Below are 19,669 nucleotides of genomic sequence, written 5' to 3' on the forward strand. Positions count from 1 at the left end.
AAACCATCAGCTCCTCTTCAAACCACCAAGATGGGTGTTCCTCCACCAAAGTCACCAAGTCCTGTTTAAGTCACATCTTTTTGGTGCATTTCACCTTCTCTTGGCAAGTGAACGAGGCGCCAACCCCTCCCCAGCCACTCACAGAGAGTGCTGTGCCCTTCCCAAAATATTTCTGGTAATGTTTGGTTCTTACCTTTGGGTGAGATGTGTCTCCAGGTGATTGTTGGGTCTGGCCTGCCCGTGGCTATGCAGGTGAGGCTGACGTTGCCGCCCTCGTTGATGGAGATGTCGGAAGAGATCTCGGTGATTTTTGGAGACACTGCAATGACACAAAGAGAAGGAAAATGAAACTGGTTCTGCTTCAACTCAAATCTTAAACTGTGGGTGAAGGAGGCTGAATTTCCATCTTCCCTCCACTTCAACAATCTATGCAGTAGCCCATCAGTCTCATCTGACTTGGCAGGAACAAACAGGGAAAGAAGGGGCAGAGAAAATACAGGTGAAGTGGGAAGAAACTGTAGCCGGAGGGAATTCAGTCATTTTAGGGAGGCTCGAGAAGCTCCTCCTCAGCACTGCTGTGGTGTGAGAGACAGTATTTCTTCCCACCCCACTTCCAGCATTCCTTGTGTCCTCTTAGCCTTGACAAACCCTTCCCAGCAGAGCTGTATCTTCCTGAGAAAACACCATTCACCCCTGCAAACTCCTGCAGCTTTTCCTGCAGCTATGCAGGCTCTCTACCTGGCCCTTGTAACCAAGAGGAGCTGGGCATGAAGACAGAGTCTGCTGAGGAGCCTCTAAGGTTGACCACCATGCAAAGGAAGGGAAATTCCATGGGGATGAAAGCCATCCCACTGCATTGGCACTGCCACCCCAAGCACTTAGGAGTGGGTCACAGAGGGTCCAGACCCCAGGAGAGGACACAGGTACAGGATGGGGGTGATGAGGAAGGGGCTGGGAAGGGATGAAAAGCAAGCAGGGAGCACTCAGCTCCTACTGCTACATGAGCACAGGACATGATGTAGCTGCCAGGGAGGTATGGAGGTTCTGGGAGATCAACAGTGGGGATGTATGAGGGAAAAGCATCGGCTGCTGTTATCAACCTGCACCTGCAGAACGTGATAAAGACTGTCACCTTCCTGGGTTTATTTGCAGGCTTTCTCCGGAGCCCAGCAGGGACTGGCACCCTGCTGCAGCGCTTTGCAGGAGAGTCATGAATCACCTGCGCCTTCCACCCTTCCTGGGAGAGCCCCGCTCATCACTCCACTTGGAGCTGCAGCCCAACCCCCCAATTCCTGACTTGGACCCCACTCCCGAGCCTCCCTTCCCTGCCTCTCCCCACCTCCCACACCTTCCAGGGCTGCGCCAAGCCGGAATGACTGCAATGGCCTTGCACGCAATGCCTCTGCTGTGCAGGTAAGTAATTTATTGATCCGTAAAGCACTCCAAGACGCTCTGGAAGGGATTATGTCATGCCAGTGCCGTGCAATAAAATAAAAAATGATGGATTTTTTGTGAACATGATGGTGATTTAGGGTTTGTAGTTGGAAGTGTAGTTAAAGTACATTTTAAGTGGAAATCAAGGTGGGTAATGAATTATTCTCTGTTTTGAAGGGCTGCTGTGAGTTCATTTTTTTGCTGCTCTGGGCACGACGGCTAATCTGCTAATCATGCACTGGAGAACAGCTCTGGATCAGCTGCTCCCAAACACAGGGGGCTCTGGGGCAGGACAGTGGAGGCCACAAAGACAACACCTAAAGAAATATTAATAAGCTTCAGTGCCAGCAAGGGGACAGCACATTCCTCGTGGGACTACTCAGAGCTGGGAATGCTCTGCCCATGGCCAGGTCCATTGAGGAGATGCAATTAATTACAACGTCGTTATGATTGCCCCGCTGTGTTCCTGGTGAGGCTGGGACTGCCAGCTGGGAAATCCATGTGTGCTCTAAAAACACAGAGCTGATGCTCTGGACAACAAAAATAGGCCAAGGGCGTATTACCACTGTCATTTTGGAGAGGTGGGAAGAGCCAAGCGGAGGCGCAGTGATCGCCCACCTTTGCCTGGGAAGCAGCAAGAGCTTCCAGCTCTAAGCCCCAAGAAAACTAAAGCAGTATCCATCATCTTTAAAGCGCTGTTTGCTGCATCACAGAGGAACCTTTCTGATGTTTTTAACTGCTGAATCCACATCGACCCAATTCAGCTTGTTTTGCAGAGGCTTTAAAAAAAACAAGTCAGACTTTACACTGCTTCTCCGGGACTGCACAGACATTTGCACCCACCCAGGCTAGAGACAAAAATCAACTGACCAGGTTGTAAAACATAATTAAAACAACTTAAACTTGGGTTTGATTGATAGGACACAGGGGAATGGCTTTAACCTGGGGAGGGTTGATTTAGAACAGGTACAAGGAGTTTTCTACAATGAGGGTGGGGAGGCCCTGGCACAGGGTGCCCAGAGAAGCTCTGGCTGCCCCTGGATCCCTGGAAGTGTTCAAGGCCAGGTTGGATGGGACTCTGAGCAACCTGGAATAGTGGAAGGTGTCCCTGCACATGGCAGGGGTGGAACTAGAGGGTCTTTAAGGTCTCTTTCAACCCAAACCTTTCCATAATTCTATAAAAAGCAGCTCGAACTGCTCATGCACCAGGGAAAAAGTTCACCATACTCTGGCAAGCTCAGGACACTTTGAGGGAGATGCAATTTACTGCGTCCCATCTGGAATGAGAGGAGGCAGGAACATCTGGGAAGCAAACCAGAGAAACGTCACTGAAGCTGTTAACTAAGTCTGGAATTGTCTATGCAGTGGTTGGATTTAACACGGTGGTTATTGTATGCTAATTAAATATTTGAATATTTAACCACACAAACTATTCCAAATGCCTTTCTGGAGGCCCAACAGGTGTGTTGTAAGGCTTTTACCAGACCGGGGAGGGAAATCTTAATAAATAAATGATCCAAGTATATATTTAATATTCCTTAACAGTCGCCGGTGCTTCCATTCCCGCTGCACTAAAGGACTTTCACCAGCACTTGGCATTTCTGCAGCAGTGGGGCAGAGGAGACATTTCCTGTGCTGAAAGCAGGACGCAGATGGAGCTGTGCCCCTTTGGGAACGAATGAATAAATAAAGCTAAGTAAATGCAGGCTTCCCAGGCGGGAACCCTCTCCTTGCGGGCAGTCCTTTTGTGTTCAGCATCTCTCTTGCTCGGAAGTGATTAAACATGGCAGCGTTGGCCAAGCTGCTCCGGTGACACAGCACAGATTTCCCCAGAGGCAGGCTGGTGCTTTATTGATCCAACTTCTTCTTTTTTCCCCTCTCCATCCTTGCCACGGTTCTGGGGAAGGTCTCTGGGTGCTCTCGGCCCCCGCAGGTGCCCAGGGCATGCCCCCAGTTTGCCCCAACGCGGTGCCCGCTCGCAAACAAGAGTCCCCAGGACAGAAAGCAGCTTGCTTAAATATTTAACCAAAACATATGGTGAGCTCCACATTCGAGGGTGTTCAGTCAGGTGATAGATGTCTTTCCAGATCCAAGCATATGTGCTTGCCGACACACATCTATTCCCTGGCGCACAGAAGCCCTCCTGCCACTGGCACAGACGATATCCCTGCGCTGCTTTCACCTCCAAACACCCACTCCCGAGCCAGCACAGGTGCACAGCTCATGGATCCCCTGCCTGTATCCCACGGCAGTGCTGCACACAGATCTTCACATCCTGGGAATGTGGTGGGACTTCCCTGGCTTTTCTGCCACCCCCTCTGCCGCCTCTCCCATGGCACCCACTGCAGGACTGATGCCTTCCCTGATTATTCCTTCAGCTGCCTTTTATAGCTCATCCCAAACTGCATAAACATCCCCAGCTTTGCCTCTTTGCTCAGGCCCCGCCATCTCCGTCTCCATCATCATCACCTCCCCACCCACCTTCCGGGCACGTGCTGACTGTGCTGCTTGCCTGGGCTTTCCTCTCCCTGACCCCCCCTGTCTCCTGACACCCCAGCACCCCAAATTTCAGCCAGGCTGACTGGAGGGTGCATCTGGAACAACCTCTCCACCTCAGACTGGCAAGGGGACTTCAAATGAGCCACACCAAGTTGCCTATTCCTTCTTCAAGGAGCAGTTGCATTTTTTTGCCTTAACCACCCCCTTTCCACCCACTTTTGAGAGCCAAGCAAGAAGTGCAGAAATACAGCTGTGACCTTCCCAGATCAACAAACCCCTTCTGGTGTGGGAGTGAGGCAGAGCAAGTGCTTGTCCCAGCCAAGGGGTCTCAGCCCCTGGCACAGCCTGGGAGCGAGCAGGCTCTCCTGGTAAGCCCAGCCCTGCTTCCCCTTCATAAAACATGCAAATGTCCATCTTCCAGCACGAGCAACATCTGCTCCAGATCAAAGCAAACAACAAAGAACAACTATAAAAGTGTCTGGAAGGAAGAAAAAGAGGGAGAGTCAGACTTGCATTCTGCAGGTTATCTGTGATGCGCACTGGCAGCTTCCTAAGCATCAGCCTGACGCTGCTCCTGCTTTTCATAACAGCTTCTTACCGCTGTCGCACACAGACTTCCCTGTGTTTCACAGAGTTTGCTGCCACGGGTCCTGCCTCTGGGATTCGGCAAGGGGGAGTCCTGGGTGTCCTGTCCCTGCTATGCTGTGAGTCAAACCAAGCCCACCCTCTGGCAACAGAGGGTCTGCCAAAGCCAGCCAGAGTCTGCCAAAGGCAGCCAGGGTCTGCCAAGGGCAGGGACCCCAACATGCGGCTCCAGGACTCCTCCAGGTTGTAACCAGAGCACTTTGTAGCTGCCAGGTCAGGAGAAGGGGCAGTGCTGGCTGCCACAGTGCCAGGCACCTCCATGGTGCCTCCTCCCTCTTTTGTGTTCCAAAGCTTTCTGCCTTTAGGGAGCAAATTGAGAGCCCTGCGCCTTCAATTACAGGTGTATTATAATGGGCTTTGAAATCAGTTTGTGCTGCTCTAACACAATTATAGTTAAAAGAAAAGCAGAGAGGGCTTCATCCTGCGGTCATATCCTTCCATCATATCAGCCCTGCTCAGGAGCTGTTTTGAGCCTGTCCAAAGGCGTGAGAAAGGGCAAACACAGCCTCAGAGCCTGCTCAGTCACAGTTTGTGACTCAGTTTGTGTACAAACCCCATGTGGGTGCCTACCCTGTTCCCCAGGGCTGCCTGGACCCTGGGATGGCAGCACCACCCCCTTCCCAGCTTCAGCACAGCTTTGCCGAGGGGTTGATCCCCCTCTTCACAAACCTGGCAGCAGCCAAAGCCACGAAGAAAGAAGGCTGGAAACAAAGAGGACATACATAACGACCTTAATAAGCAATTAATAAATAACTAATGACAATAGCTCGTTCTAAAGCGAGGCGTAATGAGATGTGTCATACGGCACCGAAATGTGTCTAAATGATTTCCCAAACAGGTAACGGCTCCTGTTGCAGGGAAGCTTGGAGGACACGAGATTTTTTACGCCCGTCTCTGCAGCAGGTTATACAGCACAGCATCATAATAACTCAGAGGAGGAGGGGGAAACAAGACGTTCCCAATCATTCATTAGTAAAGTATTTGTGAACGCGGGTATAATTCACCGCATAAACAGCAGGGTTTCTGCAGGCAAACTTTATAGCTAAGTGCCAAAAGGGAGCCCAATCTGATTCCACTTACGACAGCATAAATCAGCACTACTGCTGCAGTCAACAAGGGATACACCACAACAAATGTGGCACAATAGGAGAGTCGGGTCTCAAGCACAAGGATTTTTCCCTGATTTCTGGATGGGTCCAGGTCACCAGCCTGGATCAAGAGCGGCTCCCTCAGGAGTCAGGGTGCTGCCTCATTAGATTCACTGCCCCGTTTTCAAGACTCTGAAGGGACCTGCATGATTTTTCCTACCACAGAAAGGAATAAAACACCTGACACCAAGCCCTGCACCTGTGGGGAATCAAATCAGAGTTGCCTTGCATGGCTATTAATGAGCAGCTTTAAGAGGAGGCAGAATCCCTCCCTCAGGTTTGGGAGAGTTCTGTGTTCATGTACCAATGCCTGAAGGAAAATGTAGCACTGCTCTGGACTTCGTTGCCTCCTTTAAAATGAGTCTAATGATGCTGAGTGAAAAGAAAACAAGAAGAAAGATATAAAAGCAAAGTTTTTCCATTATTATCCATGAAGAAATGCAGCCAAACAAGGAGTGTTTGGCAGTTCAGCTCCCTGTCTAGACAGATCTCATTTTCAACTCCACACACGCTGCACGGATCTAGTTTCCAGTTTTTGCACCCCGAGCCACCTGGGATTCCCCCTGCAAGCCAAGCAACGCCTCATGAAAGGCAGAAAATTGAAGGCTCTCGAATCCTTAAGACACCTGCATCATTTTTCCAGCATTATTGACACCTCTCCTCAAGGCATGACAGCCTCTCTCACAACTGCCTCCACAGTGACCATCAAAGTGACAGTGACTCTGTCACACCCTGCTCAGGGGACACAGGGTCCCCAGCTCCTCTCATCCCACGGGGTACCAGTGAAGTCTCCATCAGACCCTTGGGAAAATCCCTGTGTGGGGACGAGCCAGAGCGTGCCGACAGCACCCCAGAAAGTTGGAACATGACTTGTGGTTAATACAAAGCTTGTCAAACCCATCACCTCGAAATGCTGAATGTCTTTATTAGATTCCTTTATCTCCCTCCGAGATCGGAGGGACAAGACGAGATGATTCTCGGCGGAGATGTCATCATCCAGAAACTAATTAAAGGCTGCGCGGGAAGCCGGGCCACGCACACTCTGGAGAACAAAACGCATTAGCAACCCGAGTCGGGGAAAATATTACAAGTGAACTTCAGATCAGAAAGGGCGAGTGAGGGATTTCAGAGCAGCTCTCCTCTCCCTGTCTTTCCTCACACTCATCCCTACACTCCCTCGTCCTCGATAGCTGTCCCCCAGCTTGGGGCTGGTTAGGACCAGCCTGGGACCTGGGCCAACAGGGGATCCTTTCCTGCAGCAGGTCACACCCTGGGAGAAAATCGTGATTTGTGGAATTTCCTTTATTTTTAATGATAGAAAAGCCTCCTTGCTGTGGGTCAATAAGTGCAGAGAAGGATGGATGGATGCTGGCTTCGCCAGAGTGCTCCTGGCAAAACCCTCAGTCTCATTGGGTCTCATCTCTCCATCAACGTAATGACAAAAATTTCTCATCCTTGCAGGCTCATTAAAAAGACAACAACATATGAAATTATCAGATACCCAGAGCCTATGGCCGCAGGAACTGGAGGTGGGAACATTTCTCCATGGGGACAGATGCACAGATCTAGTTTAGGACATGTGTCTCAAGTGGAGGTACCTGCAAATAGCCCTTCCCAGTCAGCCTGGAGTCTCCTGTTCCAACAGACAGCAAATATCCACGGTATTGCTCATCTGATCCATCAGCCCATGCTGTCCTGCTAAATTCTGCTCAAACCCCCAGCTCCCCTCCCCTCCCCCCAGCCAGCCAGAGCAGCCATGCCCCACCCTCCTGCTCCCCGCTCTGCTCCTGGAGAGCAGGGGGGGCTCTCCCTGTCCCCTCCAGCTCTCTGTCCCTGCAGAGTGGGCATAACGCCAAGGGCTGAGCTCGCCGAACCGCCCCTGTGCCACTTTACTCCTCAAAAGGGACCTGACAGGAACAAAGGAGCTCAAACATCCTTTCCAAAGATAAATCAGATGCTCTAATGCAGCCTGCATCTCCAATGAATATAGGGCAGGTGTCTCTGAAGTGAAGTATTAGTTAAAATGATGCTCTTTAAATTACATTTCGGCTATTTCAGGCAGACAGGTTGTGTGTGGGTTGGGCTGGGTTTTTTTATGATCTATCTGGAGGCTTAAAAAGACACAGAGAGAAATAAATCTCCCTTCCATTAAAAACACACTATGCTCTTGCATATTTGTTCTTATCTCGGCGCTCTTGCTCTCGTGCTCCTTCTCCCTGGGCTGGAGCACAAAGTAAGTGTTTGTGATTACACTTCCACACTGACACTCAGCTAATTCGAGGAGCCGCCAGCCCGTGCCCAGGCGGAGCACACAGCCTGCCCGCCCTCGCAGGAGGACGAGCTGTGCTTCCCAAAATGCCACGCTGGACCCAGTGGCTTTACTTCAAAAAGCATCGAGATCGGTGGTGTTAATGTAGAACCACGGGAAAACCTCAAGTTTTGATTGAGTTATTTGGATCTTCTGAGTCTATCCATGCCCTTTGTGCCTCATTTATCTATTTACACCCCTCCATTGCCATCACTGCCTGTCCCCTTTCCTCCCATCCTTCCCGAGCTCCAGCTCTTCCAGGTACCCCTTGTGCTCCAGACAGGGCTTTTCCTTCTGCTTGGGCTTCTTCCTGTCTTTGCCTTTGACTCCAGTTAAAAATTAATGGATCAGGCAGGGAGCGCAGCCCCGCTATTGTCTGATTAGGTGGTCTGGAGGCTGCTACTTATGACCAGACTCTGTCTGTCTGGGAGAACAGAGTGGGAGAACAAAGCTTGTGAAGTGGGAGAACAAAGCTCATGAGGTGGGAGGTCAGCAAGGTCCAGCAGTTTCAAATGAAGCACAAGTGAGGTGATCCATGCCTCCATACACTGCCACTCCTCCTATCCCCATGGGAACACATCCATCACTCCAACAGAGGCAGGTCTACCTTCCCAAAGATGCCCTGATCCATTCCTTACTCCTCTTAGTCATTTCTTTACATCCCTGCTTTTTCAGGCTCCCCTTCTTGGGCTCCAAGAGCCCCCCAGCCTTCCTCACCCTTCCAATGAAATACTTCTCGTCCTCATCCTATCCCAAGGCACGTTTCTAGGCCAACTCACAACTGCCCCAAGTCCAGGGGAACCAACCCAAAGCTAGGCCAGGAATAAGCAGGAGCGCAAATACCGACGATTCAGAGCGTGTGGGATGATGCTCACTGTCCTTCCCACACCTTCAAATGTGGTTTATCCCTATTGCCAAAACACCCTGGGAGATAAAGGAGCGTTATTACTCCCACTTTACGGATGGAGAAATGAGACCCAAAGATCAAATGGGCCAGAAGTGCCTGTTCGGATCCATGCTCTGCAGCACCAGCCTTTCAGGCTCTGTGGAGCTTGGAAAACCATGGGAAAAAGGCACAAGGCGAGTGAGGGTGGCTGCCAGGGCAGGTATTTCCATTGGGCTGCACTGAATAAGAGCTGCATGGTTAAAAATCAGTCATCAGGCCACTGAGACCCTCCCTGTACCTCCCTGTACACAGAGGGGCAATTAAAGCTCCAATCCTCAACAAGCAACATATGACAGAGCTAAAAACGAAGGAAAAGGAGGGAGCGACGCTCCCACAGGGGAAGGATATCACTGCGCCTGGAGAACGTGGGGGCTGCTCTCCTTTCCCATTAGGAATGCTCCTTCATTTCCTCCTTCTCCTAAACAAAGCCCTCGAGCCTTCTTCTCGGCCACACTCATGCTTCCACGAGTGCCAGAAAAGCCACAGGGAATTATCCCTGCCAGAGCATCCTTAATTTCCCTATTTGTCTTCCTAATGCCCATCCTCATCACCAGCACCGTCTATTCCCCATGTGCTCCTGCTCTACATGGAAGGAATATTTTTACCCCATTCTTCCTATGCCTCTTTTTCCTCCCATTTAAGCATTTTGGAGTCTTTTTATCCACACTCTCCTTTCCTTTCTTTCCTCTTCCCCTTTCATTTTTAATACCTGTGGTTCTCCGATTCAAAATCATTACTGTTTTTAACTTGACTCGAGCCTCTTAATTAAGTTACTTTCCATTATTTTTTATCTAGTCCATTTGTCTACATCCCCCGCACCCTCCCTAATTCTCCCTTTCCTCCCCAAGGCAGGCTGGGTATGAAATCTTACATTTCCATTTGGCTAACAATCACTTTGAATTTTTAAATGCTATTAAATTGGATCACACCAGTCACTGGACTGGAGTTGTCGAGCTGTGATATTTACTCGCGCCAGTCAAAGGGAAATGAAATTGTGGCGGTGCAGGGGGGAGGCGATGGGGGAACCCAGATTTATTCTGCCCGCGGTCCTCGCAAACAGGCACAATCCCCTCGGATTTCTGAGCGAGTTCAAAGGAAACCCTTACGCTCAACCATGAATGTATTGTAATGTCTTTAATAAATCAATTACTTGTTGGCAGGGAAGTGCCACTGCATCTCCAATCCTTGTAATCACCTCAGCCTTGCTGTGTTTTAAGTGTGGAAAGCTCACGGAGGTAGACGGGGAGCCAGGAGCGTCGTCAGCGTAGGGCAAAGCATGGAAATCACCGCTCTGTCTTGCCAGGAAAGGCCAAAAAGTGCAGAAAGGATTTGCATGATGTGAAAACACGCACACAGAGTGACCCCCAGCTCCAGCATAAGGACACCACGGAGCTGGAGGGACCCTGCCAGCACTGCATGGGCTCATCCTTCCCAGGGCAGCTCCTGGGATGCAGAAGCTTGGAAGGAATGACCACAGCAGGTTCACTGGGAAGGGCGGTGTGGTAATAAATGCCTGTCCCAGGAAATCAGCCTGTGGTAATGGGAGCAGCCCCTGCTCCTTCCTGCCCAGTGCTGAGCAGGGGGATATTGCAAAGCAATGTTTTACCACTGCCCCAAGAGCCCCTGAGTTTTGTGCTTCTGCTTCAGGAGGGTACTATATTTCGATTTTACTAAAAGAGGCCTTTTCCACTCGAAAATTTGCTAAAGGGAGCAGGATTTGATTACAAAGCAGCCCTGGCCAAATCCAACCCCTCCTCCTCTCTCTGTGCCGACAACATGCTCCCCTCCACAACAACAATCATCTGAGCACAAACAGACAACAGAGCTTTTCAAAAAGTAATGAACTCCGGTCGGAGCCAAGGCAGGAAGGGTTTAATGTTCAGCGCAGAAAGCTTGCCGAGGCCATCAATTATATAGCCCTGCTGCTGAAGGAGCAAAAAAAAAAAGAAGAATATTTCAGACAGACCCGGCCAAAAATAAAAGATAGGGAAGGAAATCACTTTGAGAGAGATTTAATTTCACAAGCAGAGAGAAGTGTTTGCAAAAGAGGAGGAGGATCAAAGGCTGAAGCTCTCGGGCTGGCTGCGAGGAGGAGGGATTACAAGGAGGGCAAACCATGGAGAAGACATCTCTGTTGATACCTTGTGTCAAGGCTGGGCCAGGCAAGGAGAGCCCCGGGCACAAACTGGGGGGTCTGTTGGCTGTGGGGGCTCAGTGATGGGAGACTCAGGCAGAAAGGAGGGTGGACTGTGACCTCTTCATCTCCCCTCACATAGGACAGCAAACCAGCACGGAGTCTGTGTCCTCTCCTGCCTCATCCCAAATCCTACCCAGGAAATTATACAAGATGCTACCAAAAAGGAGAGTTGAAATCTTTTGGGCATCTCTACTACTGGGACCAGTAAGCCAGAAATGAAAAATCCCAGAATCACAGAATGGTTTGGGTTGAAAGGGACCTTAAAGCCCATCCAGTGCCACCCCCTGCCATGGGCAGGGACACCTTCCACTAGCCCAGGCTGCTCCAAGCCCCGTCCAACCTGGCCTTGGACACTTCCAGGGATCCAGGGGCAGCCACAGCTTCTCCGGGAACCTGTGCCAGGGCCTGCCCACCCTCACAGGGAAGAGTTCCTTCTGTATGAGGGCATTGATCCAAGAAGACCTCCCCACCCTGTCCCCTGCACCCAGTGGGGCCGTGCTGATCCCTTCCAGTCAGGGACTAAGGAATAAATCCTCCTCCTTTCTGAGGGACAGGACAAAGGGGTTGCACTGCTGACTCTCACAGCAGACATGGAAAACCCAAACCAGAAACACATTTCAGTATCTTGTTTGAAGAATCGCATTTCCACCTCTTTTACAAAGATCCTCGCCTTTTTATTCTCCACTTCCCACTTCTCCTTGTCTTTCTAAATCTCTTTCTTCTCCATTGCATCACCGGAACAGAAAGGAAAACCAAATCCCAACTCTCCCAATGTTTCAATGCAGCTCCTGCTTCCCGGCTTCCACCTCTCCTTCAAAACCCAAGCAAGAACAGTATAAAAAACCCACATTTTCCACCCAGTTTCCTCCTTTACTCTCCCAGTGACCTCTCCCCAGCCTGTCCTCAAGCCTGGGGATATTTGCTGGAGGTTCTCCAGCCCTCGGAGGCGGCAGGGCCAGGCAGCTTTTCGGCAGCTGTTCCCTTGGCCTCTCCTTTATCTCCAGCATTGTGTTCACATCTGTTTCCCCCTCTGCCTCTTTCCCTGCCACTGGGAGCCTGCTTTTAAATCACTGCTCAGCACAGCAGCCGCCAGGCACAGGTTCCATGCCCCTTTTGGATGGGGGATCCAAAAGCCATTTGCAAACCTCCCTCTGCCTTTTTTCTTTTCTAATTTTTTTTTTTATCCTCCTGAACCTGCTGGTGCTGCCACACTGCTTTCCCCTCCTCCCTTTTGGCTGTGGAGCTCTCTTGGCTCTGGAAGCATGTTCAGACACCTGGTTGCTGGCAGTGTGGGATTTGGCAGTGGCTGGCAGCGTGCAGCTCTCCGATAGGACACTGGAGGAGAGCGGGGATCACGATGGGGGTCAGAGCTACCCACCGTGGCTATCAGGGATATGCTGGTGGCCACTCGCACTGCTCCTGGCTTGTTGGTGGCTCTTCACCACCCACATTCCACTGGCTTTGCCTGCAGCTTTGGCCAAAGCCATTTCTGGGTTTGCTGAGGATTTGTAGGGTAAAAAAGCACAGATTTGTGCCGCACTGCCCAGGAGCTGGGATGGCATTTAGGACAAGGCACTGCCATCTGTGGCTCCTTTCCTCGGCGGAGTCCTGTTACCGAGCAGGGCAATTTTGGCAGAGTAAGGCAGCAAACCCTAGGGAGCAGAGCCAGGCACGTGGAGGGCTGGATGCCTCACTGCCACCCTGCCCACGCAGTGGCTCCAGGCTAAATTCCTATTCCAGATTGCAATCTCTCTGTGCTACCAAAAAAAGAGAGGGCTATATCCTTCCGGCAGCCAGTAATGCACAAAATTCCCTGAAAAAGATTGGCTGATTCCCCCCCAACCTCCTTTCACTCAAGGTGTGTGCAGGATCGCAGACCAGGATCCCCATGGATGCCACCTTCATGGCAAAGACTACACCAAACAGACAAAAATCCCTTGGGAAGAGCCCTTTGCTTCATCCTCTGACTCCCCAAGCCTCTGCAACAGGTTTTTTCTTCTGGAGTCGCCTCCGGAGAGACTGGCCAGAAAAATCAGTTCTAAAGGCCAAAAAGAAGAGCCAGATTAAAGTATCAACTCTGAATTTATGCTCAGGACTTAAGGTTTAATAATGCAACAGAAAATCAATATTTAATAAAGCAAATGATGGAGAAAAACAGTGAATGGGAGATGAGCTGCTGCTCTTGTTTTCAAACAAGTAACCCCCGGAGGAGCCGGGTTGGCAGGATGGATGTGGAACCAGATTGCCACAAAGAGCTGGCACTCAGGACACCCCAGGTCCCAGCGATTCCAGCTCCGGTGTCAAGGGGAGCTCACAGGTCTTTTATTAAAGGACAAACAAGGAATTACTGCGGTGGTCAGAATCCAAATACCCGTGGAGAGAGATCAAATGCTGAGGCACGAGGGGAGCCGAGCAGCTGCTGGGCTGAGCAGGCACACACTGGGGCTGGGCTGGGGGAACGGGGGTGGGCAGCAACAGCCCCAAATTCAGGTGCCAAAGAGCTGCCTGGGGATGGAGACCTGAGAGGCTGGGAGTGAGCACAAGGGCTCAAAGAAGAGGGAAAATTCCTGCCTGCCGAGCAGGAGAGGGAGTGGTGTGAGTAGTACAGGTGGGCAATTGGGGCACTAAGCCTGGCTGGCAGGGGTGGTGGCACAGCAAGTGTGCAATCCTGGCTATGGTAAGGATGCAGCCCTGGGCATTGCAAGTGTGCATCCCTGGACACGGCAAGCACACATCCTGGGCACGGCAGGAGTGCATCCCTGGGAATGGCAAACCTGCATCCCTGGGCACAAAGCACACATCCCTGGGCACAAAGCACACATCCCTGGGAATGGCAAACCTGCATCCCTGGGCACAAAGCACACATCCCTGGGCAGAGCAAACCTGCATCCCTGGCATATCAGGAGTGCATCCCTGGGCATTCCCGGGAACAGCAAGCAGATATCCCCGGGGACAACAAGAGTGCTTCCCTGACCGTGGCAAACCCGCGTCCCTGGGCACAACAAACCTCAGCCACGGGTACAGAGTGCGCATCCCTGAGCACAGCAAGAACTCATCCCTGGGCACAACAATCATGAATCCCTGGACACAGCAAGAGTGAATCCCTAGGCCAAAAGCACGCATCCCTGGGCATGGCAAATGTGCATCCCCGGGAGTGCTGGGCCTGGGCAGGATAAGGAAGCTCCGCGATGCTGGGGAGAGATCAGCAGCTCTGCCTCCCTCCCCTGGAGGCTGGAGAAAACTGCAGCGAGCCCCTGCATGGCACAGAGATGTCACCGGCGTCTTGTCCCCCCTCTGCCCTTCCAGCCCTGATACAATGCTGCCAGCTGGGAAAGAGGGGAATTTTGTCCATAACCATGCCAGTGATGGCAGGTACTTCTTGGGGTACATGGCTTAGGATGCACAAAGATCTGTGCCCCACCTCACAAAGTCTGGGGACTGGATAAATCCTCTAGGCAAAGGAGACTCTCACTTGCACAGGAATCAGTGCCCTTGGATGAAACCCCTCCTCTGGCACGCTGCGTGTGCCGGGTTGTCTGCCTGGCCCTGCAGCACGGCAATAATTTGTAGCTTGTGCCGGGATCCTTCACATTGAAAGATGACATATAAATATAAAACGTTATCACTCCATAACAGCCACATGCTATAAAACGCCAGGCAGAAGGATCTGGAACTAGATGGAGGCAGTGCTTTAAATCCTTCCCTGCAGAGTTACTGCCGCTAAAACAACAGACCTGCTCCAAAGAGCTCCGGCAACGGAGGGAGAAGAGGACAGACCCCGATAAAAACACCACAACTGAGGAATTAGATGAATAAGTGACGGGATTACAGCATGACCTCCCCATGCTGACAGCCCCAGGGTAGCAGTAGCACCGGCGCACCGGTGACGTCTCCTCCCATTCATCCCCTGCTGTGATTTTCGGAGGATGCTCCGTGTTCCTGTAGTAACAACAAAGCGCTGGTACCAACGTTACACTACAAGGGGCTGACTCCGCTCCCGCGGTTACGATAACAATGCTGTTACTGTAGTAACATTACAGAGCCGAGGTCTCACTGTTCTACCCTTAATTTTATTGTCGTAAGATTAAATTGCAATAATGTTATTGAGCTGCCATTAGTGTTGCCATGGCAACAATAACATTAAGGTAGCGCTATCACATTACAGTGGTCCAACCGTTCCACCACAAATATTTTAATGTAGTAAAACAAAAGAGATTACTGCAGTAACATTAAACTGCAGTGACCTCATTAAACCCCTACCGGCTTTATCACACTGCTGATAACAACACTCTCCTGGAAACCACGCGGGGCGGTGGGAGATGCCTGATGCGCATCCTGGGTGCTGCTGTGCCACCCCCTTTGGCTACTAAATCCATGGAGAAGAACGGGGAGAGCCACACACAACTCCAGTCCTCCCTGCCCAGAGAGCTGCCGGCACCGCTGGCCTCCCGGATTCACCAGCTCCGCAGAAGGGATTAAGCGGAGTCACTCTTGAATGGCTCTGGGTGAGGCGGGTGACCTCTCCCTGAAAGCCTTTGGAGAGGATGGGTGAACAGGGCTGCTGGGAGCTCGCGTGCTCAGAAAGGCTCAAAGAGGAGCAGACTCTTGTTTTCTAGAAGAGGGGTGATCCGAGGGTGACCTCCGCAGCTCGGAGGGAGTAGCAGAGAGAGTTCCACTGAGCTCTCCTCACTGCCACAGAAGTGCACACAGCTGAGCCAGGAAGGGGGGAAATAGTGGAGCCACGGGGCTGTCGGAGGTGGGAATGCCCCCAGCACTGAGGCACGGGGCAGCTGCAGGGGACCACAAAGGACTGGTGTTAGTGCTGCCTGAGGGAACCCAGCAACACACGGGACTACAGCATCAGCACTTCACAGGGAGACAGAGAGGAATTAGCCACAGCCTGGGTGTACGCAAGAAAGAAAAACAGGAAGGAAATGAAACCGCTCTGTGTGTCCTATGAATCACTGGAGCTTCCTTCTCCTCTGCTCTAGTCTCCTGCCAATTATTCCTCCTTGGGAACAGGATACATCCTCCCATGGGTTGGGTGGTGCCTGGCCCGCTTCATCGCTGGGGTGCCAGGCAAGGCCGGAGGATGCCTTGAGGGAATGGTTTGAAATTGAAAATGTTGATACAGAGTAGATACAAGGAAGAAGTTTTTTACAATAAGGGTGGGGTAGCACAGGTTTCCCAGAGAAGCATTATTGCCCCTGGATCCCTGGAAGTGTCCAAGGCCAGGTTGGACGGGGCTTGGAGCAACCTGGGATAGTGGGAGGTGTCCCTGTCCATGGCACGGGGTGGGACTGGATGGGCTTTAAGGTCCCTTCCTACCCAAACCACTCTGGGATTCTGTGCCTTCCCTTCATCCCAACCTCTCCATTACCAAGTTGCCCTCCTTCTAACAACATTAACTCACTTGAGCACTCTTCACCTCCCCATCCCTCCCACTCTTACACCAGTGGGCTCATCCACAAGCTCCGGGAAGGAGCAGCAGGGTGGGACACATTCCCAGTGGGATGCAGCGTGCCTGGCTCCCTCCAGTAGCAGCAGGACATGAAACTGGGGCAGCCTGAAGCTGCAGCAAGGGCAGAATGTGAGCCCAGAGCAAATTCTTTCACAGTACAGACTCTGGAGTCTCTTTTCCCCCCTGCTCCCACCCCATGATATAATTGCTAATTAATAATAACGTTTAGCTCTCAGATAGCGCGTTCCATCTTCAAAGACCTCTGTCGACATTAATGAATTAATCCTCATCAACCCCCCTGTGAAGTAGGTGACAATTATTATCTCTGCCTCACAGATGTTAAACTGATTTGCAAAGAGGTCAAGTGACTTTGGGGAGGCTGGAGGGAGCCTGGCCAGGTATGAGGCCACTCCACAGGGGAACATGGACAAGCACATCCCGGAGAAGCAAGGGCTGGGATCCGGGGGTGTGGGGAAGATGGAGAGATCCAGGGGCAGTAATGGATGTGGGACCTGCAGAGATGCTCCCCAAGGGCAGAGCAAAATGAAGATAAAGAGCCAAAAACTAGGCCAGTGCGTGAGAGCGTGTGGGAGACCTTCAGTCCTCCACAAGAGCCCCAATACAAAAGGCAAAGATGCTTTGGCAGAGGGACAGTGATCAGCAACAGAAGGGAGATGGGAAGGAACACATCAGTCAAAGGAGCCGAGAGCGCAGGCGAAGTGAGGGAGGATTTCCATTTCGTGTCACTGGTTTCCTCCCCTCCACTGCTTTGGGGAGGCTCTCCCAGCTCCCCCGTGCCTTTTAGGAGTTATTATCTAAACTTCTTTTTGCTTCTAGAAGGAACAGCTGCTCCCACAGGGGGAAATGTGTGGACACACCAGTAAATCCGTGCCAGAAGCAGGGGGAGCATCTTGCCCGGTGTGAAACTCCAAGCCCATGGCTTCAAACGTGACCAATGTCTGCACATCCTCTGCTACTGGTAGGCAAATCCCTTTGTCCCTCCTTGCTCCCAGAATCGGTGGCATTGGTGGCACAGGGGACAGGCTCAGCCCCACAGGTAAGGTGATGACGACTACAGGGACTGAGCGTTCCTCCCAGCCGCTCTGCTCACAGCAAAGGCATTTCCCGGGCACCCAGGCAGAAAAACAGCCACAAAAAGTTCTCCTTGGTGTCCCACGAGTGAAAGGGGCTTGTGGCATCAAAGGAAAATTAATTGGGCAGAGTTTGGTGGTTGAAACAAAGCCGGCTCGGGCACCGCAGCCCCACTGGTGGCTTTATCTCGCAGGCACAGACCTTGGCAGAGCTGCTCCCCGTGCAGGGACAGGTGCCACCGGCACTGCCACCTCTGCCCCCCGCCACCCCCTGCCACCTGTGCCCGCAGCCCCCCGACTCCGCCGAGCAGGTAATTAACTCCCAGACAAAGGCAGGGATTTGAAGATTAACCTGGGCTCAGGAAGGAGTGGGGAAAACTCATTTACACCAAACAAAAGGGGAGGGGTGATTAGTTGCTCCAGTGACAACAGCAAGAGCCAGATAGGGCCAGGAAAACTGATAAAGAAGCGGGGAAAGCGCTAATATCCCCCAGTTGCCTGCTTTTGCCTTTTTTTTTTTTTCCTTCTTTCTTTCTTTTTAAGCACTAAAATTCCACCATTTTCTATCATGCAAATTCGTGTGCCTAAGTGAGATTAAACTCTGGCAGGCTCCGTGCCTCCTTCTCCAAGTCCATTTCCCGCACCGAGATAAGGCCAACTTCCCTTAATGCATCTTACAAGGCAGTGGGAGTGTTCTGCAGGCACGCATTGGAGACGGCTTATTATCAATACAAATAAGAGCTTTCCAGATATCGTCCTTCTCCTCCTCTCTCCTCTCTCTCCTTTAAACCCAGGGACCCGGAGAATGGCTTAAGTAGCTCAAATGTCCTGCAGGGAGCAGGGAGAAGGGGGAGACTGCGCCTGAGATGATGCTGCCAGAAGTAGGACTTGCTAAGGAAACTGGAGTGGGATATAGGAGAGGAGAGGAAGAGAAAGCATCGCTCCTTGGAGGTCAGTGGGAACTAAATCCTCTTCCATGCTCTGGGTGTCTGCTCCCCTCCAGGTTCACAGCTTGCCTATTGCAATTGGGGCTTCCTTGCATTTTTGTTTCTCTAGGATTTACTCCCAGAAACATCTCACTCTCCCTGCAAGGTCCAAGGCAGATTCCTGCAAACACAGGCAGTGCTGCTTCCTGGTGCTTTGTCTGGTTTTATGGCAACTCCTCCTAAGAAGGAATGAGTGCTGAAGGAGTGGGACCACCTTCCAGACCCTGCAGACAACAGGGATGCTCCCTGAGCTGCTCGCTTTAGGCCTGTCTGTAATCTGGGAGCACCTCTCCAGGAGAGATCCAGGTGCTAAGAACCTCCTTATCCCTTTGGCAGCTCTGTTGTTGGCTGACATCAGCTTGGCACCACCAGCCTGACCCCATTTAGAGCAGTCCCCAAAACAGGAGGTCTGAACTCTGGTGCATTTGGTACCAAGGGTCTGTTGTCTCATTCCTGAGCTCATTTGTCCCACATTAGCACAGAGGCACAGACCTGCTATTCCTGGATCAGCAGCAACCACCTTTTCCCTTTTGTACCAAGATTTCAAGACTGACAAGTGTTTCTGAAAGCCTGGCCAATGAGGAAAGGTGGGAGAAACAGAGCTTGGATGGTTTCAGAAAGAAGGCGGCTAAGGGGCACCGGGATAACAACCTTCCCAAAAAGCAAAAGGTTATTACAGAGGACACTGATCAATTGTTCCCTAGATCCACTGGGAATAGGCTGAGAAAAACTCCACTTCATTTGCAACAAAGAAGGTTTAAGTTAGATATTAGCTATACATTTTCTAATTAAAAAGGTAGCAAAGCAGTAGAATAGATTGTCTGGGGAGACTGAAGAACCTGCTTTGTTAAAGATTTTCAAGAATAGCTTTCACATATGCTTGGCAGCGAGGCCTCTGCCTGCTTTCAGGGGGACAGGATAAATTAGCTCTCGAGGTGCCTTCTCCCCACCTAT

At 51.4% G+C, this 19,669-nt stretch overlaps 1 protein-coding gene across 9 annotated transcripts in view; it reads right to left on the bottom strand.

Moving 5' to 3' along the window:
• LOC138098250 (protein CEPU-1) overlaps window positions 1-19,669 on the bottom strand; it is a 458,933-nt gene that overhangs the window by 27,778 nt on the left and 411,486 nt on the right. For all 9 annotated transcript variants that reach the window (XM_068994678.1, XM_068994681.1, XM_068994675.1 and 6 more), the window contains one exon: window positions 194-319. In XM_068994678.1, the coding sequence (XP_068850779.1) occupies window positions 194-319 (126 nt within the window). The remainder of the gene's footprint in view (window positions 1-193; window positions 320-19,669) is intronic.

Source organism: Aphelocoma coerulescens, chromosome 24 (assembly GCF_041296385.1).
Source record: "Aphelocoma coerulescens isolate FSJ_1873_10779 chromosome 24, UR_Acoe_1.0, whole genome shotgun sequence".
In the NCBI taxonomy this organism is placed as follows: domain Eukaryota; kingdom Metazoa; phylum Chordata; class Aves; order Passeriformes; family Corvidae; genus Aphelocoma; species Aphelocoma coerulescens.